Here is a 22,742-nt window from a genome sequence, read left to right as displayed (position 1 = left end):
TACTCTCTATACCAACAGAGAAATTCAGTTTTCTGATTGCCTCATCCATAGTCAGTGGGGTGACTTTCAGTTTGCAAGGGAAAAGTTCTATCCATGCAGGGGTTCCCAACCTGAGTCTACAAAACCTTGGTTAATGGTCGGGGTCCATGGCATAAACAAGGTTGGGAACCCCTGTATTGATCCATCGTCACTGATGTGGGAAATGCCCAGAGTGGCAGTGCTCAGTAAGAACTCTGTGATTGACAGCTACTGAAATAAGTGGCTTGATTGGCCTTGTGGTCTTGATCTGAAACGTAATTGTTCACTTCCTTCCTCAGATACTGCCTGACCCTCTGAGTTCCTCTAGCGTAGAGGTTCCCAACCGTTTTTATGCCATGGACCCTTACCATTAACCAAGGGTTCATGGATACCAGGTTAGGAACCCCTGTTCTAGCAGTTTGTGTTTGCTGGTGTACCCATCCTGCTGAAGAAAGCTTCAATATAGAAAATAAGGCTAGAAATATCTAGCCTTATTTTATTATGTTATTGATTTATTTTTGAAGACATGTTAATCTACATTTAATGGGTGTGGAGACATAGTTTGTAATTAGTTTCTTGGAATGGATTGCAAATTGAAAAATCTAATGGTTACCCAAAGACCTAAAGAAGAAAGATGTGGCTGTTTCATGCTCAGTTACTGGGTTAATTCTGAAGTTTCTTCACTGTTATTGTTGTCGACAAACATACAGCAGCTTTGGTGCTTTATCTCCTTACATACTTACTTACTGCCTGTTACGCCACTGGCATTTAGGGCAGCAATGAAGGTCTTCATCTCTGGTGGTGTTCAGGGCTTCCTTCATCATGTCAGTAGCTTCCTATCGGTTTTCACTCCTGTCAGTCATGCAAGCCCTGGGTGAAGACTCAGGAATGCCATCGCACTCAGATGTAGAAGGATTCTTCATTGCTGTTTCCATAACGATTTTGTTTTACCAGTCAGGGTAGTTAGCCTTGTGTTAAACCCCTGAACCTGGATGATTGGTAGACCACATTTTGTCTAGCCTTTACCCTTTGATCTCTTTGTCATGTGCTACCCTAACAAGAGACAATGCATAAAACCCTGACTCCGAGCCATTCAGACATGCAACTCTCCAAACCACGACAAGTCTGTGGTCCTCTTGGAGGGTTTTATCTTCATCCACTAGATAATATTAGATCTCCCACTTATAACAAAAGCCTCCTCATTACCTGGTTTCTGTCAGGGCATCCAATCTTTATGGAAAAGGAGCTGATTTGTTTCTAGTCATATTTTCCAGCGGTGGGGCTTGAGCCTCGGCTGACTTCAGTTTACCACACCATTGTTTGCGTCTTCACAGCTCCCTTACTTTTTACTCCAAGGCAGCCAACCTCCAATCTTAAGGCTGTACATATTTGTGCGTGATTTATGAAGGGACAATTATTTTCATAAAAGTTTATCGAGACACAGTGTAGGACAGGCCCTTCTGGCCCCTTCAAGCTACACTGCCCAGCATCCCAACAATTTACAATGACAAATTAACCCACCAAATGGTACACTTTTGGACTATGGGAGGAAACCAGACCACCTGGAGCAAACCCACACAGTCATAGGGAGAATATACACCTCCTTACAGGCAGCGGCAGGAATTGAAACTGGGTTGGCAGTATTGCAAAGTGTTGTGCTAACCACTATGCTACCATGCCACTATCAAAACCACTTCTTTCTCTTCAAGCTATACATCTTTCTGACTTGGAAAAAGATCTGTCTTCCTTCACTGTTACTGGATACAATTCCTGGAGCTCTCTCCCTAACAGTATTGTGTGTACACCGACTCGTCAGTGACTGCAGGGGGTCAAGGGGGCAGCTCACCACCATCTTCCCAGGGTACGTAAGGGATGGGCAACTAAATGCTGGCACAGCCTATGAAGCCCACACCCTTTCAATCAATAAATACAACCCCTCAATTAGAGAACCTCTCAGCCTTCTTAGCTTAATGGAATACAAGTAAATTTTGTGCAGTCTCTCCTTGTACCATAACCATCTTGGGCCTTGTATCATTCAGGTGAGTCTGAGCCGTGCACACCCCCCAAGACAATTCATCCTCACTAGTGGCTGAAGCTGCACTGGCCTGTGATCATGACTTTGCAACACTGAAACAGCAGATCCTCACTTTTTTATTGTAGCCCTGTTGTGATAAAGAACAAACTTCGACTTGACTTTGTGATACTTTTGTTTACAGATGCTCTTACAATCCACAGAAATCCCTCTGCTCCAGTGTTTCTAGCCACTCAACATTAATAAAATATTCCAATTTTATTTCTTGGATCGCTTGACTCCATCTCCTGCAGCTTTGCGCGTTCAGGATTTGTTTAATGCTGCTTTGAAAGTTGCTGCTCACGTCCAACCAACTTACTGTAGCATCTATTGCAAAATAAATCTTAAGGAGGATACTGTGCCACAATACTCCCTTGTATAACACTCCCTTGTTTTGTATATTGAATAAAGTTCAAGGTAAAATTTATTATCAGAGTACATACATGTCACCACATACAACCTTGAGATTCTTTTACCTGCGTGCATATTCAGCAAATTTATAGAATAGTAACTTTAAACAGGATCAATAGAAGAGCAAGAGCACAGAAGATAACAAGCTGTACAAATGCAAATATAAATAAATAGCAATAAACAATGGGAGCATGAAATGACATGATAAAGCGTCTTTAAGGTGAGATCGTTGGTTGTGGTAACATCTCAATAGATGAGTGTGGTTATTTCCTTTTGCTCAAGAGCCTGATATGATATAGATTTCACCATTGTAACTTAGGGCAGCAATGAAGGTCCTCCGAATCTGGCAGTGTTCAGGGCTTCCTCTCGGTTTCCAATCATGCAAGTCCTGGGTGGAGACTCAGGAACACCATTGCACTCAGATGTAGAAGGATTTTTCATTGTTGTTTCTGTAACAATTTTGGTTTACCAGCCAGAGTTGTTAGCCCTGAGATGAGTCCCTGAAACTGGAGGATTGGTGGACCACTCTTCATCTGGCCTCCACCCTTTGACCTGTTTGGCACGGGTGACCCTACCAAGAGCCAAAGCATAAAGCCCTGACTCCAGCCAGCATAGCTCTCCGGGTCATTGAGGCACGCAAACCTCTTGGAGGATTATGTAGAGTACTGTGCTACAACACATCCATTCATTCCACTCCTGTCTATTGTAAAGGAAATGCAACACCATTCCCCTCTACCACACATCCATCCATCGCACTCCCTCAATAAAATTTCCATTTCCTTCTATATCACTGCTTTTCAGTACCAATTCCCTTTTTATCACACTTGTCCATGGCAATTTCCCCTATAACACTTTGCACTCCATAAAAGTGTTCTACTTATAACTTACCAATTTTATTGCATGTAAAAATGAAGAAAATATAACACTTGCCTGGCTGAGAACAAGTTCACAGACCATTGCTTTCTTCCTCCTGTAGTCAATAATCAGCTCTCTTGTTTTGCTGACGTTTAGTGAGAGTTTGTCGATGTGGCATTATTCGACCAGATTTTCAATCTCTCTTCTATATGCCGATTTGTCAGCACCTTTCATTTAAGACTATAGACCACAAGACATAGAAGCCGAATTAGGCCATCTGGCCCATCGAGTCTGCTCCACCATTCCATCATGGCTAATTAATTATCCCTGTCAAGCCATTCCTCTGCCTTCTTCCTGCAGGTTTTGATGTTCTGATTAATCAAGAACTTCTGCTTTAAATATACCCAATGAGCTGGCCTGCCTGCGCAGCCATCTGAGGCAAATGGATTCCACAGATTCACCATCCTCTCCCTAAAGTAAGTTTTCCTCACCTCTGTTCTGAATGGATGTCCCTGAATTCTGAGGCTGTGCCTTTGGATCCTAGACTCTATCACGAGAGGAAACGTCCTCTCCATGTCCACTCTGTCCAGGCCTTTCAATCCACTCTGTCTTGGCTAGCACCAGTGGTTTCATCAGCAAATTTAAATATAACATTGGAGTTGTACTTACCACACAATTGTAGTTACACCAATCACACCAGGTCACACTGGATAACTTATGTCATAACTCTTAGTATCCCCAGTGCAGTCGTTGACAGCAGTGTCCCACTCTCTTGTCTAACTTATGTATATCTCACACCACATAATCAATATTCTTCAGTGAACCATGGTGATTTGTTACATATAAGGAGGGGATTTGCTACATCATGTCTATGCTGTTTGAAAACAGACTATATGCTATTCCCATTTCAGTGATCTCAGTCCCTAACCTTACCAGCAATGGCTTGTTAGATGCTCATCTGCAACAATTTAAATTTATTTGATGAGGGAGCTTTTCTCCATTATCTTTCATGCTGTGAGTTCAGTGGAAGAAAATATTAAATTTCTGTAAAAACTCTTTTTGATAAAACTGAAGTCTCTGCTCCATGGTTAACACAAAGTACACTGCAGATGCTGTGGTCAAATCAAGACGTACAAAAAAGCTGGATGAACTCAGCAGGTCGGGCAGCATCCTTTGAAAGAAGCAGTCAGTGTTTGGTTTTGGTTTTCCACCCTCCCCCCACCTTCTTTATAGGGCTCCTGCCCACTCCTTCTTTAGTCCTGACAAAGGGTCTCAACCCGAAACGTTGACTGCTTCTTTCAATGGGTGCTGCCCGACCTGCTGAGTTCATCCAGCTTTTTAGTACGTCTTGATCTGCTCCATGGTTATTGTCTTCTTTGTTGACCAGATGGTGGGGGGGGGGGGGGGGGGTTCTGTTGCCAGGAAATTGGGTGAGTTTCTCAAAGATGCTTTACACCGATGACTGTGTGGCTAAGTACAGCTCCAACACCATATACAAGATTGCTGGTGACACCAATGTATCAAAGTTGGTGATGAATCAGCATACAGGAGGGAGATTGAAAATTTACTGAGTGGTGTAATAACAACAAACTCCCACTCAATGTCAATAAGACCAAGAAACTGATTGTAGACCAGGAGAGGGAGACCAAAGGTCCATGAGCCAGTAATCATCAGAGCATTAGAGGTGGAGAGGATCAGCAACTTTAAATTCCTGAGTGTCACCATCTCAGAGGACCTGTCCTAGACGTATCATATAAATGTAATTGCAGGTAAATCCCGGCAGTACCTCTATTTCCGCAGGAGTCTGCAGAGATTAGGTATGTCATCAAAAACCTTGGCAATCTTCTATAGATATGTGGTGGAAATTGTGCTGACTGGCTGCATTACGGCCTGGCATGGGAACATCAATGCTTTTGAGGGGAAAATCCTACAAAAGGTAGTGGATTCGGCCTAGTACATCACAGGTAAAACCCTCCCAACCATTGAGCACATCTACGTGAAATGTTGCCACAGAAAAGTAGAATCCATCATCAAAGATCCTCACCACCCAGGCCATGCACTTTTCTCTCTGCTGCCGTCAGGTAGAAGGTACAGGTGCCTCAGGACTCAAGAACAGTTACGACCCGTCAACTATCAGGCTCTTAAACAAACGAGAATAACTACACTCATTCTACTTTCTGGTGTTCCCACAACCGATGGTCTCGCTTTAAGGACCCTTTACCTAGTTATTTAATGCTCTTGTTATTTATTGCTATTTATTTATATCTGCTTTTGCACAGTTTGTTGTCCATTGATCCTGTTTACAGTTACTGTTCCATAGATTTGCTAAGTATGCCTGCAGAAAAAGATTCTCAGGATTGTATGTGGAGACATGTATGTACTCTGAAAATAAATTTTACTTTGACTTTGAAATCAGAATCAGGTATATTGTCACTGACATAAGTCATGAAACTTATTTTGTGGCAGCAGTATAGTGTATGCAAAACTTATTATATAAGTTACACTAAAAATAAATAAACAATTAAGCAAATAAATAGATAAGTAGATAGAGAGATAAATAGATAAATAAATAGAGTTATTACAAAAGAGGAATAATGAGTCCTGATGAAGAGTCTCGGCCCAAAATGTAGACTGTTTATTTTTTTCCATAGATGCTGCCCAGCCTGCTGAATTCCTCCAGCATTTTGTGTGTGTTGCTTTGCATTTCCAGCATCTGCAGATTTTCTCCTGTTAGTGACACTACTGCTACTGTGGTCTCTTTGACGGTTGCCTACCCTGAAGAAGTTTAAATCTTCCTTTTGACGGGAGTTCAGTGGTACGCTCTCTCACTACTCCTCTTTGGGATCTCTGTGGCCCTCTGATTCTTTGACCATGTGCTCACCCAGACCCGCTGAGTCCTGAAGAAGGGTCTCGGCCCAAAACGTTGACTGTTCGTTCATTTCCACAGATGCAGCCTGGCCAGTTGAGCAGCATTTTGTTCGGGATTTCCGATGTCTGCAAATTTTCTCATGTTTAGGAATAATGAGGTAGCGTTCATGGACCGTCCAGAAGTCTGATGGCAGAGGGGAAGGTGCTGTCATGAAAACTTTGAATATGGATCTTCAGGCTCCTGCACCTCCTCCCTGATGGTAGATACTTCAAGCCTCCACCCAAATGCTGCTGTTTGCAAATTGCATTGGCCAATGTCCAACTTGCTTCTGGTTTTTATAAATTATAGGAGGTGCTCTGTTTGAACTAAAGGTGGTTCTAATTAATCACTGGGAGTATCTTTCATCAGAACCTCATTGCTAGTTTTTTTTGTAATACTCCTGCCACCATTCAACAATGGCTCCAATCATTAGGATTCTGTTCATGTAACTTAGGAGAAATGAAAGGGATCAAAGAGCTTGAATGCAAGTCAGTAAGGCCATGCTGATAACCACTTCCGGGCATGCATGACTCTACACCTGGATCAGTGGGTCCCTTAAGCAACTGCGACTTGTTAAGAGCGGCACTGGTGCTGCCTTGCAAGTCCTGAGCTGAGAACTGCCAATGTGAACCTTGCTCCTATAGAGAGCTCTATTAGACACAGTGATGACTCTGTGTGAAGAAAGGATTCAGGGCAAAAGTAGTGTCACAGTCTAAAACCTTACCCTTTCATATCACTTGCGGTTGCTCAATTTTCTTCAAGATTGGACCCTTACTATGCATGTGAATGGGAATCTTATCACAAACAGGAGAAAACCTGCAGATTTGATGCTGCCTGGCCTGCTGAGTTCCTCCAGCATTTTGTGTGTGTCGATTGAATGGGAATTTTGTTTTGATGTGCACTGCACCAGCACCAGCAATTTGGCTTGTCATCTCAGTGAAGGGTGACATTGTTGAGATATTTCCGCTAGTTGGAATGTCTTGAACAAGGCAACAGACATGATTCCAACATAGGGTTGGTGGGGGTGGAGGGGCAAGGTGGAGAAGTACTATAAAACTGAGGTGCATAGGAATTTCTTCACAGGATGGGCGAATGACTGTAATTCTCTCCCTCAGAGGGCTGTAGAGACTAGATCATGTGAGGTTTTTACAGAGAGGGCAGATGCATTTTTGAAAGAATGGGGGGTGAGGGGGAACTAACCTGTGAAGGAGTTGAGGCTTGGGGCTGACTTACTGCCTGTTACACTGCTGGCGTTTGGGGCAGCAGTGAAGGTCCTCCATCTCTGGCAGTATTCAGGGCTTCCTTCATTTTGTCAGTAGCTTCCTCCTGGTTTTCGCTCCTGTCAGTCACGCAGGACCTGGGTGGAGACGCAGGAATATCATTGCACTCAGATGTCGAAGGATTCTTTATTGCTGTTTCTGTAACAATTTCGCTTTACCATTCAGGGTTGTTAGCCCTGAGCTGAGCCTCTGTACCTGGAGGTCTGGAGGACCACTCTTAGTCTGACCTCTACCCTTTGACCTATGACATTCCAGCGATTGTGGTCCTCTTGGAGGTTGGAGCTAATCGGTCATGTTAATATGAAAAGTAGCTATTACTGCTCTTATTTTCCTGTGTTCAGGTGTTCTTGACAATGGGTTACCTTGTGGTGCACTAGAGCAGTGACTTCACTTGTATAATGAACTTTATACGTGGCGTTTCGACAGACCATCTTTCACTTCTAAGGCACGAGTCCAAATTCCACCCAAACCCCTTTCAAAATCCAGGACCTGTTTCAGGCCTAGTGTGTCGCTGCCCCGACATCTTAGGATCAAAATCAGAATCTGGTTTAATATCACCGGCATATGTCGTGAAGTTTGTTAACTTTACGGCAGCAGTGCATTCAGTACGTGATAGAGAAAAAAGATAACGGAATTACTGTAAGTGTTATATATAAATAAAATAGTTAAATTAAATAAGTAGAAAAAAAGGAAATGAAAAAAGTAGTGGGGTAGTGTTCGTGGGTTCAATGTCCATACAGAAATCAGATTGCAGAGGGGAAGAAGCTGTTCGCTGAGTGTGTGCCTTCAGGCTCCTGTACCTCCTTGCTGATGGTAGCGATGAGAAGAGGGCATGTCCTGACCGGTGGAGGCCTGCTCGTTTAATTCCTCACCACCTCAGTGAGATTGCGAAGAAACCCTACAGTAAGACACCTTGTTCTGTTGGCTAATGTTGTTTCTTGGGGCAGAGCCCCGGGAGCAGCCAAGAACAATTTGTGCTGAAAGAAGGCTGAAGGAAGCGTATTCTTATTCCTTTGCAGTATAAAAACATCTTTTTCTGACTCATAATTGTGCCTTTTTAAAGGGAAAACATAAATCATTCATTCCATCTAATGACAGGGTGATAGATACAAGGAGTGGGCTTCGTCATGATAATAAAACACAGATATTCAGGGTAACAAATGGCAGCTCACTAGCGTCGGCTAGTTTTTGATGTTCCTTCAAACTTCTCTCATCCACTCTGTAAGGTGCTGCCACTTACTGGGGTTGAGTGCAACATGTATAGGCAGTAATTCAATTTTTCAAACAGTTCAGCCTGGGTGAGTCAACCTACTCAAAGGATAGAAATTGTAAACCACACACACAAAATGCTGGAGGAACTCAGCAGGTCAGGTGAAAATGAATAAACAGTCGATGTTTCGGACCGAGACCATTCATCAGGACTGAGAAGGAAGGGGGAAGATGCCAGAATAAAAAGATAGTGGGGAGGGGAAGGAGGCTTGGGGGAATGTGACAGGTGAAACAAGATGAGTGGGAAAGGTCAAGGGCTGGAGAAGAAAGAATCTGATAGGAGAGGAGAGTGGACCGTAGAAGAAAGGGAATGAGGAGGGGACACAAGGAGAATTAATAGTCAGGTGAGAAGAGGTAAGAGTAGGGAATAGAGGAATGGGGAGGAGGGGAAATGTATTTACCGGTGGAGAAACTGATATTCACATCATTAGGTTGGAGGCTACCCAGGTGGAATATAAGGTGTTGCTCCTCCACCCTGAGGGTGGCCTCATCCTGGCACAAGAGATGGTCATGGACTGATACTTTGGAATGGGAATGGGAATCCGAATTAAAATATTTGGCCACTGAGAAGTCCTGCTTGTGGTGGATGGTGTGTAGGTGCTCGACGAAGTACATGGAGAAGTTAAGTACAGCAGAATATATTTCATTCCAGGCCAATAATTAGGTAAGAGATCACGAAATGATATATCCAATGATGCCAGCCATTGCAAAATCATAGATAGATAGATAGATAGATACTTTATTCATCCCCATGGGGAAATTCAACTTTTTTTCCTATGTCCCATACACTTGTTGTAGCAAAACTAATTACATACAATACTTAACTCAGTAAAAAATATAATATGCATCTAAATCACTATCTCAAAAAGCATTAATAATAGCTTTTAAAAAGCTCTTAAGTCCTGGCGGTTGAATTGTAAAGCCTAATGGCATTGGGGAGTATTGACCTCTTCATCCTGTCTGAGGAGCATTGCATCGATAGTAACCTGTCGCTGAAACTTCTTGCAACACTATATCCCAGTTTTTGGGATTGGTTTCTGTCATTGGCTACCATTGTCTTCTGACCATGTTTTAGTGGCTGTTTGCAGTTGTGGAGCATCTCCTCTGCTTTGTGCCTCCTCTACAACGTTCTCCATAAAAGCATTGGAGCCTACTTCCTTCGATAATTCAGCATTTCCCCTCGCTTCGCTGGTCAGATTCAATAGTATAGTAGCTGACAGAATCTACTGCATTGAGAGTTCACCGTGCACAAAGAGCTTTTAGTCATAGAGTCATAGAACTGTACAGCACAGAAATAGGACATTCGGCCCATCTAGTCTGTGTCAAACCCATTTAAACTTACTCCCATTGACTTGCAGTGGGACAACAGTCCTCCATACCCCTACCATTCATGTACCCATCCAAACTTCTCTTAGACATTGAAATCATGCTCTCATGCCCCACTTTTGCTGGCAGCTCATTCCACACTCTTACAACCCTCTGAGTGAAGAAGGTTCCCCCCCACATACCCCTTAAACTTTTCACCTTTCACCCTTAACCCATGACATCTGGTTGTCATCTCATTCAATCTCAGTGGAAAAAACCTGCTTGAATTTACCCCTGATAATTTTGTATACCTCGATCAAATGTCCCCTCAATCTTCTAACATCCCAAGGAATAAAGTCCTAACTTATTCAATCTTTCCTTATAACTCAGGTCCTCCAGCTCTGGCAACGTTCTTGTAAACATCCTAGTATTGTGGTTTATCTTTAATTAGAGCCAGCCACGCTCACATTTTTGGCCCTCTGATGGTGAAACTCCCAATCAATATCTTGGTCAGCATTAGCTGGAAGCTGAAACCATTCCAATAAATAGAAAGCACAAAGCCATAGTATGCCTGGGTAGCAGTCAAAATGCATGAGAGTGGTGGCCATTTTCCAGGGCAATTGAATTTAGCCCCCAGTGTGTCAGTGGGTTGCAGATGACCGGAGAAGACATCACAGCGATGCTCAATCCTAGCATCACAGATATTTGAACTGAAGCACAATGCTGGCTGAAATTGCTCCTTCCTAGCCCAGGGATAGTCAGGGACTGCTTTATCCAGCTTTCCTGCTTATCCGTCATTACATCTGCCAATCTGTCAGTTTGCATTAGACATTTGCGTTGTTTCATGTTTGGCCAGATAATGCATCTGTATTCCTCAAATAGCAGGAGCAGTTTATCATTTATATTGCTCAGTTCATTTGTATATACTGTACATAATGTGATAAATATTGAAATGTACGTTTGATGTGTCTGAGGATTATAAGCCTAAGCCCCAACAAGGAGAGCAGAGAAAGCTCCTGAGCAGTGGAGGGTTCCTCTGTGCATTGCCGGGGAGTAACGCAGGGACTTTGACTGTCAACGAATGATGGATTGATAAAACTGCAGGGCTCCGGTGCTGGAAACCCAGTGCTTTTGACCTGCTTTTGTGGGTGTGCTGTTTGATGCAAGAGCTTAGAAGGAGGTTGCAAGGGGAGAATAGGTCACTTTAAAACAAAAGGTGTATGACACATTGTCAAGGCGAGTTCAGCTATACAAACTTACTCAATTGTTTCCATGGAAATGGCTCAAAGTTCCATTTTCATAAATAACTTTCTCTTCCAGCTCAGTTTCTAGGGGCTGCGCACTGACTGATCCTCCAAATAATGCAGCAGAGTGACGTCACGAGGGACCCCCGAACTGACAGCAGCGTTGGCACAGTGACGCTCCCCTCCTGTGCAGCACATTCCTAACCTGCAACTCCGCTGCCCTGTCCGAAAGCCATCGCAAGAACTGCTTGCCCTTTCATATTCCCCTCAAAGAAATTTACAAGAATGCACAGTTGTTCTTCTGGAGGTCAATGGCAGTTTGTAAAAACAGGAATGTTATTTTTTTTAATGAGTACTGAGTGATTATTGTGTTGTTCACGGCCTCTTTGTCATAGTCCCACAGCATTGTGTCTCCTGTGTAGGGAGACTGGTACAGTGTGTGATATAGATGTCAATATGGGTCCATTAATACTGTTTTTGTATTGGCTGATGGGGAAGTTCCAGTGTGGGCGTTCCTGACACTTTTCCCTTCGTTTGTCTCATTACAGAAGGCTCTTGCGTAGCCACGTACTTTTGAATTATGGAACATAGAACGGTACAAGCCCTTCGGCCCACAATATAGTATCAACCTTTTAAAATACTCCAAGATTAATTTATTGCTTCCTCCCATATAACCCTCCATTTTCCTTTGATCCATGAACCTATTCAGAGTCTCTTAAATATCCCTAAAGTACTGACCTATACCATCAGCCCTGGCAGCAGTATATATATATGTATACATATCTCTCTCTTCGCTCTCCCCTCTCTCCACTCTGCTGTCCCTTCTCCCCTCTTCCCCTCCCCTTTCTCTCAAATCTACTTTTGACATCTGCTCCCCAAACTTTCCTCCCAATGTCTCTCTGTCGTAGCCATTTGCACTCTGGGAAAAAGTCTCTGACTGTCCACTTGATCTATGCCTCTTATCAAGTCAAGTCACTTTTATTGCCATTTCAACTATAACTGCTGGTACAGTACATAGTAAAAATAAGACAACGTTTTTCAGGACCATGGTGTTACATGACACAGTACAAAAACTAGACTGAACTATGTAAAAAAACAACACAGAGAAAGCTACACTAGACTACAGACCTACACAGGACTGCATAAAGTGCACAAAAACAGTGCAGGCATTACAATAAATAATAAACAGGACAATAGGGCAAGGTGTCAGTCCAGGCTCTGGGTATTGAGGAGTCTGATAGCTTGGGGGAAGAAACTGTTACATAGTCTGGTCGTGAGAGCCGAAATGCTTTGGAGCCTTTTCCCAGATGGCAGGAGGGAGAAGAGATTGTATGAAGGGTGCATGGGGTCCTTCATAATGCTGTTTCATTTGTGGATGCAGCGTGTAGTGTAAATGTCCATGATGGCGGGAAGAGAGAACCCAATGATCTTCTCAGCTGACCTCACTATCCGCTGCAGGGTCTTGCGATCCGAGATGGTGCAATTTCTGAACCAGGCAGTGATGCAGTTGCTCAGGACACTCTCAATACAACCCCTGTAGAATGTAATGAGGATGGGGGTTGGAAGATGGACTTTCCTCAGCCTTCGCAGAAAATAGAGATGCTGCTGGGCTTTCTTTGCTATGGAGCTGGTGTTGAGGGACCAGGTGAGATTCTCCGCCAGGTGAACACCAGGAAATTTGGTGCTCTTTACGATCTCTACCGAGGAGCCATCGATGTTCAGCGGGGAGTGGTCACTCCGTACCCTCCTGAAGTCAACAACCATCTCTTTTGTTTTGTTCACATTAAGAGACAGGTTGTTGGCTCTGCACCAGTCCGTTAGCCGCTGCACCTCCTCTATGTAAGCTGACTTATCATTCTTGCTGATGAGACCCACCATGGTTGTGTCATTGGCAAACTTGATGATTTGGTTCGAGCTGTGTGTTGCAGCACAGTCATGGGTCAGCAGAGTGAACAGCAGTGGACTGAGCACACAGCCCTGGGGAGCCCCATGCTCAGTGTGATGGTGTTGGAGATGCTGCTCCCGATCTGGACTGACTGAGGTCTCCCAGTCAGGAAGTCTAGGATCCAGTTGCAGAGGAAGGTGTTCAGGCCCAGTAGGCTCAGCTTTCTAATCAGTTTCACGTGGCGGCCTTGAAGCACGTTGGAATGGTGGCGCTGCTCAGGGAGATGTTGAAGATGTCAGTGAGAACATCTGCTAGCTGGTCTGCACATCCTCTGAGCACTCTACCAGGGATGTTGTCTGGTCCAGCAGCCTTCCGTGGGTTGGCCCTGCACAGGGTTCTTCTCACATCAGCAACGATGTGTTCATCTTGTACACCTCCATCAAGTCTCATCTCATCCTCCTTCTCTCCAAAGAGAAAAGCACTAGCTCAATTGACCTATCCTCATAAGACATGTTCTCTAATCCAGGCATCATCCTGGTAAATCTCCTCCTCACCCTCGCTAAAGCCTTCACATCCTTCCTATAATGATGCGGCCAAAACTGAGCACAACATACCAGGTATCAATTGAAAGCTCATAAGGTTTTCTCTGTCATTTATTCAGGGAAGGGGCAGGTAGTTCTGAAGGTTTGTCACTGTCTGTGCCCTGGCAGTGAAATGTTCAGCGCCCGCGTGTTTAATGCGCCACCTAAGGCTAGACGTGGTGACAAGTACCTTCCCTGAAAGGTTTGGTTTCCATTTCAACAGCATGAGTTAATTAGCCCACTCTGATGGGCATGAATATTTCAAAGTTCATTTATTATCAAACTACATACATAACTACCTTGAGGTCCGTTTTCTTGCAGACATTCGAAGTTCCAAAAAAAGTTTGAAGAACATTTATTATCAAAGTATGCATACTTTTTACAACCTTGAGATCTGTCTCCTCACAGGCAGCCACAGAACAAAGAAACCCAATAGAATCCATTAAAGAAGACTATCAAACACCCAATATGCAGAAATAAAACTGTGCAAGCAATAAAAGTAAGCCAACAGCATTCAGAAGTGGTTCATGAGAGTGAACCCACAGTCACTGAGACAGTCACAGCTGATCCAAGTTACAGGCCGCAGCCTCAGTCCAGCGCAAAGATGAGTACGCCTCGTGAGCAGTGAGCTGAACACTAGCCCTTCCCTCGCCTCCAGCCCTGACATACTGACCTTTTCAATGTGGCCTGGTGTTTAAATCAGCCAAGCAGTGACGATACAGCCATTGTTGGTAGAATTTCAGGTGGTGATGAGAAGGCGTACAGGAGTGGAGTGGTGTTCCAGCAACAACCTGGCACTCAAAGTCAGTAAGATGAAAAAGCTGATTTTGGACTTCAGGAAGGTTAAGATGAAGGAACACATACCAATCCTCATGGAGGGATCAGAAGTGGAGAGAGTGAGCAGCTTCAAGTTCCTGGGTGTCAAGATTTCTGGGAATCTAACCTGGTCCCAACATATCGATGTAGTTATAAAGAAGGCAAGACCGCGGCTTTACTGTATTAGGAGGTTGAAGAGATTTGGCATGTCAACAAATACACTCAAAAACTTCTATAGTTGTACCGTGGAGAGCACTCTGACAGGCTGCATCACTGTTTGGTATGCAGGGGCTACTGCACAGGACCGAAAGAAGCTGCAGAAGGTTGTAAATCTAGTCAGCTCCATCTTGGGCACTAGCCTGCAAAGTACCCAGGATATCTTTAGGGAGCGGTGTCCCAGAAAGGCAGCGTCCATTATTAGAGACCTCCACCACCCAGGGCATGCCCTTTCCTCACTGTTACCATCAGGGAGGAGGTACAGAAGCCTGAAGGCACACACTCAGAGATTCAGGAACAGCTTCTTCCCCTCTGCCATCTGATTCCTAAATGGACATTGAATCTTTGGACACTACTACACTTTGCACGTTTTAAAAAACCTATTCAATATATGTAATTGATTTACTTGGTTATTTATTATTATTATTTATTATTTTGTTTATTATTATTATTTTTTTCTCTGCTAGATTATGTATTGCATTGAACTGCTGCTGCTAAGTTAACAAATTTCACGTCACATGCTGGTGATGATAAACCTGATTCTGACCAGTGGCTTGTTGCCCGCACTCGGGCCTGGGTTCTTCTGCCTCGAATCGGCCCATACATGCCCTGCTGCAACCGTGCTGCACCTTTGGGACTTCAGTTCAGAATGAAAAAATGTACAGGCATTGAAAAGCTCAGGCCCGAAAGAGCAGTTACAGGCTATTGATTTCAGTGATTGGTTACCAGAAAAAGTGTGATTAATACAGTAGTTAGTCATTTCATTTGCTGCCAGCGAGTCATTGCTGTATTTCACCAGCATTCACAGGAAAACAAAGGAATACTACAGAATCAATTAAAAACTACACCCAAAGACTGACAAACAACCACTGTGCAAAAGAAGGCAAATTATGCAAAATATATAAATAAATAGATGGATAGATAGAGATACATTTAAAAAAATATTGAAAACATGAGTTATAAAGACCTTGAAAGAGAGTCTGAAGATTGTGGAATTAGTTCAGAGTTCAGGTGAGTGAAGTTATCCAGAAGCCTGTTGGTTGTAGGGTAGTGACTTTTCCTGAAGCTGGTGGTGTGGGACCTAATGTATCTGTGCTTCCTTCCTGAACTGCAACAGTGAGAAGAGAACATGGCCAGATTTCTGCTTGCCTGCAACATGAAATAGGTTTAAGGAAAGTCATAAATCCTCAGCGTCTCAAGAGATACAGCAGAGAAACAGATCCTACAGTCTATCGAATTAGCGCTGACCATTAACTACCCAATTAATCTAATCCTAGATTAATCCTTCTTTTATCCTCTCCACATTCTCATTGATTTCTCTCAGATTCTATCACCATCTGCACACTAGGGACAACTTACATTGTCCAATTAACCTACCAATCCGTATGTTTATGGGAGGGAATACCACACAACCACAGTGAGAACCTACAAATTCCGCAAATCCGCACCTGGGGTCAGGATTTGACCTGGGTTTTGTCACTATGAGGCAGGAACTTGACTAACTATGGCACTTTGCCCCCAGTTTAGTGTCTCAAAAACTGGGCAACATTTGCCTGTTGGTGATCTGACTCCAAAGGATAAGGCACCCTGATGAGTGGTAGAAGATCAAACCCGATGCAACGTGGTGTGCTGTTCGGAACTTGGAGACCGACACCTTGCTGGGGGCAGAGAAGAGGGAACTTCCTCTATATTTAGTTCATAGTTCAAAGTTCAAGTTTAAATGTCATTCAACCATACATGAATACAGTCAAACAGAATAGGGTTTCTTTGGGCTAAGGTGCAAAACTCAGTAAAAGCAGTCACACACAGCACAAGGCACATATAAGAAAGCAAGTACATATGATATCAGTAAGCTGCAGTCTAGAGCCCTGAGTCGATGAGTTCATGTCTTCAACCTGTTTTTATCCATCAGTTTGTAAAGAGTTTACTTTAGATCCATTCCCTCTGCACTGTACCTAGGAAGATGGATGATGGGAGCATTGCCTTCCATCAGCCAATCCTCTGGAAGTCCTGTGTTTGCTAGGTTGTTAGTGAGAGAGAGAGAGAAGAAGCCTGTGGAGTGAACAGTTAGTTTTTGATGGACTGTAGTCCATGGTCTCCCTTTAGGGGCTTTGTATGGTGGGTGGTGGAAATGCTGATGCTTTTTGCTAGAATAATTTGGGGGAGAGGGAGGGGGAGGGTTGCTGCTGCTTGTGTGTGGGGAGGCAGGGAACTTTGGGGTTCTTACATCTTTTTTCTGTCATTCATTCTTTGGGGTTTTTTTCTTCTGTTTGGAGGATGTCTGGGAAGAGCAAGAATTTCAGGTTGTATATTATCTACCGTTTCTGATATTAAATGGAACTATTGTCTGTGAAAACACAGGTTGTATAATAACCACTGCCATAATTACAATATGTTGAGCACCATAATGATATTTTCAAGGTTAAAAGATATGACTATCTGTGCTTTCCTGTGCATGTGATTCCATAAATATATGCATGTGTGGGTTTCTAGGCAACTTGCTAACTGTATGTATTGATTTCTTTTTGCAGCCCAGGACAATTCCCAAAGCAAGGCTTTGATGGGCCCGGTTGGGAGTCATTCTCAGCATCTTTCAGTCCACAGTACTGACCTCATGGACTCGAAGCCACAGAGCCCCGTGCAGTCGTGGATGGCATCACATTCAGACATCAGTTACAGAGCTGGGACGTTTGCCGCTGCCTTGACATGTATATAGTTGGAGGATCAAGAAATGGGAGAGGAAGAAAGAGACTTCATTTTGTTAGGCCGTTTGGAAAGGGTTACCAAAACCATGGAACAAGAGTTTTACGTTAACATCTTTTAAGTCTTTAGGGGTACATTTCCGTGCCTGGTCATAATGTTGTGTGGTGTGATGCTTCTAAATTGGTTTGGAGAAGTCAGGGAAGAAGAGCTGCAATATTCCTTCCAGTTGCCCCATGTGGTCTTCCATTTCAATCTCTCAACTCCTGATCGAAGTCCTTCACTAACTCAGTATAAGAAATGGTTGCTCATGGCTGAAGTAATTTTCCAATCATGCCATCCTGAAGGTCCCACCTCGATCGGTGTCCATGGCAACCTTAGCTATAACCAGAGTTCAAGAAGAGCTGTGACATTAGGCCAGCAGCTAAAGAGCAGCTTTCAAACTGTGCACAGAAAAATGCCACTCCCTGATGAGAAGGCAAACATTTCCCCGTCATTGTCACTCAGGCAGAATACAAACTGTTGGAAGAATTCATATAGGGAACATAGACCATAGAACATTACAACACAGGAATGTTGTGCTAAGCCAGCTAAAAAGTAAATCAAAAAGGCCCCAGAATGAATCCCTCCTACCTACATAATGTCAGTATCCCTCCATCTTCCTCATATTCATGTATCTATCTAAACATCTCTTTAAAATTTCTAATGTATTTGCCTCCACCCCCAATGTTCCCTTTAAGGACCAGTGTGTGCAAAAATCTTGTGCCGTGCAATTTTTTTTGCCTAGTAACAACAACATATGTGCACTAAATAGTTTCTTCAATAAAAGCAGTATTAATAAAGCCAGTTCTAAGATCTGCAGACAAATCATCGCAAACTACGCGTTGTCAACACCGTCCGCTCAGAAACCGGGAAAGGAAATGTGATTGTGTACAATCGTGAAATATACTTCACGTGCCAACGAGGTAGACAGTGACAACCTTTTGTGTGCTAGTGGCAAAAGATGTGGGCTCACGCACACCTTGGAGGGAACATTGTCCCCCACCATACCGGGCATCCATGACTGTCTGAGTAAAAACACTTACCACAATATTAAACATTTTTACCCTGGGAAAAATTTACTGCCTGTCAACTCTATCTGTGCCTCTCATAATCGTATAAACCTCTCTCAGATCTCTCCTCAGCCTCCGCCGCTCCAGAGAAAACAACCCAAGTTTGTACAGTGTCTCATGATAGCGCGTGCCCACTTAACCAGGTAGCATCTGCAGGGGCAGAGGGAACGATTGACGTTTAGGATGTTTAGGACAATCCGGTCTGTTAAGTTCCTTCAGCAATTTTTTTTTTGCTCCAGATTACAGTATGGGCAGCGCAGGAACGTAGTAGTTAGTGCAATGCTTTGCAGTGCCAGCTGTAAGATCAGGGTTCCATCCCCGCCACTGTCTGTAAGGAGTTTGTACATTCTCCCTGTGAAAACGTGGGTTTCCTCCGGGTGCTCCAGTTTCCTCCCACGGTCCAAAGACGTACGGTTAAGGACAGTGAGTTGTGGGCCAGTAGCTTGGTGACACTTTCAGGCTGCCCAGCTGGTTTAACTTGATGCAAAAGATGCATTTCACTGTACGTTTCAAAGCACGTGTGACACATAAAGATCATCTCTTTCTTTTCAATCTGTGTAGTCCCTTGAGTTTCCACTCAGGCAGAAAATGGGACCCCGCAGAAGAGTGAGAGCTTAAACGATAAAAACAAGAGGTTCTGCAGATAAACAGAGATTCTGTTCCCTGTTTCTTGTTGGCTCACCAATCATCTAGAACAGGGGTTCCCATCCTGGGGTTGGGATCTAGACCAACACACACAAAATGCTGGAGGATCTCAGCAGGTCAGGCAGTATCTATGGACAGGAATAAAAAGTTGATGTTCAGTGAAGGCTCTTCATCAGGACTGTTTGTGAGCGGTCAGAGTAGCCAGAGGTCTCCTTAATGCAACTGGTCCCTGTTTCTTGCTGACTCACCAATTTTCTTATATTCATTTCCTTATGACACAAAAGGAGAACATTATATTGCTTATACTGGCTCTCAGACAAATCCCATTCTTCCATTTATTTCTCTGGAAATGGGTCCCTCACACACCTATTAAGTGTACAGTGACCAACTAACCACATAACCATTGGAATGCGGTGGGAAACTTAGAGCAGCGGGGGGAAATTGTGGATGGTGGGGTATGCAGTCACAGGGAGAACATGCAAACTGCATACGGGCAGCTCTGAAGCTCAGACTTGAACTTAGGTCTCTGGAGCTGTGGGAAAACTCAACCTGTTGCAACCTTTTGCTCTCCTGTATGAACTGAGTTATGGTTAATACATTCCCCAAGGATGCCACTGAATGGTGATGTTAAAGGTCTGGACCAATGATCATTTAAAACATGCTAACATTTCAATAAAGTTCAATTTTACAAATTGACACCTTTTACTTTAAAATTTCACTTTTAAATTAACATCTTCCTTAACAAGATACAAACATTTTTTTCCAAGCTGACTCTCCAGCATTGACTGTTGACTGTCTTTCACATGACGAATGTTCAGGTGTGCTTGACCAGACTTGGAGTAGAGCCTTGACAACAGAATCCACCCTCAGGAAATGTGTCTGGAAAATGCTTGAAGAGTGAGAAGTTGGCAAAAGGTGACACTAATTTATTATGACTTCTGCTTTTCAGTAATGCACAGGGGCAGATTCCACATTACGCTCTCCTGACAGGGCTCTTGTTCACAGGAAATGCTGCCCATCCCTTCCAGAAACCTTGTTTTTCACTCTGGAGTGGATGACGTGACTCCCAGTTATCTCTCTCTCTACAAGCTCCAGGTCACAATGTTGAGTAACTTGTCAGGACGTGGGAATGTTGCTCTGGTAAGGAATATTGCAGCTCGATTTCATTGTCGAGAGTCAATTATTTGTAGTCTGAATTCAGCCTAACCACACCCCAGCAGAATCAAGCCAAGCCTAACCACACTGGGCCCAAGGGAACCATGGGTCTCAACCACACAGGATCTTATTAAACCAGTCCTATTCAGACTGGGCCCAGACAAGTATGGAGTAGGCAAACCACACAAGGGAAGGCAGGTGGAAATTAACCCAGGCTTATTGAAGTAAGGCATAACCACACATTGGTGATTAAATATAATAAAACTCCAATAACCTGGCATACTTGGGACTTTGGTGGTGCAAGAACAGCAGTTTTTCTAGACTATTGGATATTATTCCATTTAATACCCTTTCACATTATAAATCCACTTTTTAAGCTGTTATCCAGTATTATAACAAGTTTCCCACTGAATCTAGATTTAATGGGGACATTCACTCATTGTGCGCCATGTTGACTGACATGGGTGATCATGGTGTTTCTATGACCATGACTGTTCCTGGCAAACTTTTCTACAGAAGTAGGCTGCCTCTGCCTCCTTCTGGGCAGTGTCTTTACAAGATGGGTGACTCCAGCCATTATCAATGCTCTTTAGAGATGGCCTGCCTGCCATCAGTGGTCACATAACCAGGACTTGTGATATGCACTGGCTGCTCATATGACCATCCATCTCCTGCTCCCATGGCTTCAAGTGACTCTGATCAGGGGGCTGGGGTGCTAAGCAGGTGCTACACTTTGCCCAAGGGTGACCTGCAGGCTAGCGGGGGGGGGGGGGGGGGGGGGGGGAGGGGGGAAGGAGCGCCTTACATCTCCTTTGGTAGAGACGTTTCTCCACCCTGCCACCCCAAAGGGGACTTGCTCAGCTTAAGTGTAGTGAGTTCCATGGGAGGTTAGGAACAGTGTCACTGCTGAGTTGAAAAGGAATTTGGGAAAACTGGCCTTGGTGAGTTGGAAAAAAGTATGGGAACTGGGACCTCAGCAACTCAGAAGGGGCAAGGGAACCTTGGTACCAGCCAGTCAGAAGGGAGTGTAGAAATTGAGGCCCCAGCAACCAGGAAGGGAGTGCAACAAAGATTACCTGGTGAGTCAGCAGCCTTGTCAGCAGGATTTCCAAATGGCTGGATGCTGGTCTTAAACTGAACACTCTTAAACATGTTTAAAATTATAGAATCCATTTTTGTACTGATCTCTTTTTCTTGTGGGAATCACATCAAATACATTTAATATCATTGAGAATGTAATCAATTCATTTAAACTGCCATCCTTTGGGGTTGGTAACAGTTGAAAAGCAATTCAGGGTCAGACCATAATCTACCTTCAAGAAGCCAAGCTGAGATAATGAAAGACTCTCATACAGCTTCACTTTCAATATAACCAGCATGATTCAGCTTGGTTTGGGTATTATGGTTCAGGTACTCCTTCTGCAAATGTTTTAGTTTAACCAAAACTTATTTTATATGTAAACCTCATTCATTCAAAATCATTTTTATCGGTTCAATTTGTATATATAATATACAGATGCCACTTTAACAGCAAAGCCACTTATTGGCTGCTTGTTTTGTCTATCGATGCAAAATTTGGGCCTAGTTGAAAAATAAGAAAAATCAATCAAATGTTACTTGTATTGTAACAGTATGACTATCATTTGGAATCTGATATCCAGTTTAGGACCTGTATCTAGAGATTCAGAAGTAGTCCATGATTGGGCAAGGTCAGTTGTGATGTCTTTGCTTTTCAGTATCCATTATCTAAATTAGGAACCATTTCTGTTTTGTGTATTAACAATTGATTTACTTCCAGGAATGTACAAAAAATAGTGCTCTGTTTCTATTCATCAAGAGTAGAATGTGTTGTGGGGGATCTCCTTAAGAGGACCTAGAAGTTCTACTGAAGATACAAAGGCCAGTTCGGTCAAGAATTGAAGAGAATTTTGGCCTTTGTTTCTGTTCAGTTCAATTGTTCCTTCTAGAGCGAGAGAAATCTTAAAGTTCCAGTTTATGGTCAGTTCAGGAAACACTCAGTTGCTCAGAGAGAAACAGATTAGAATTCCTGACTGATCAGGACTGGAACCTAGCAGGGCTATGACAAGGCAGAAATGGGTAAGCTCCCACATTCATTTGTCACTTTATTTTTAAGTATCCTTTTGGCCCAGAAGTTCTTAAATCTCTCAAAATAAGATGAGTCAATTGAGACTGGAATCTTCAACAACACCCTCAGCGGCCAGATTCTAATTTGTTTGAGGACCAAGGTCTAATGAATGAGCTGTGTTAGTT

General features: G+C 43.4%; 1 protein-coding gene across 1 annotated transcript in view; it reads left to right on the top strand.

The window, feature by feature from the left end:
• The window catches only part of mn1b (meningioma 1b), a 177,811-nt gene extending 157,803 nt beyond the window's left edge, over positions 1-20,008 (top strand). Inside the window, exon 2 of the mRNA XM_073065723.1 lies at positions 17,391-20,008. Coding sequence (XP_072921824.1) covers positions 17,391-17,575 — 185 coding nt within the window. The 3' untranslated portion in view covers positions 17,576-20,008. The remainder of the gene's footprint in view (positions 1-17,390) is intronic.
• Positions 20,009-22,742: the final 2,734 nt, after the last annotated feature.

The sequence above is a fragment of the Hemitrygon akajei genome, chromosome 14 (assembly GCF_048418815.1).
Source record: "Hemitrygon akajei chromosome 14, sHemAka1.3, whole genome shotgun sequence".
Taxonomy (NCBI): Eukaryota; Metazoa; Chordata; class Chondrichthyes; order Myliobatiformes; family Dasyatidae; genus Hemitrygon; species Hemitrygon akajei.
The sequence above is the reverse complement of the archived record's forward strand: the minus strand, read 5'-3'. Positions and strand labels throughout refer to the sequence as shown.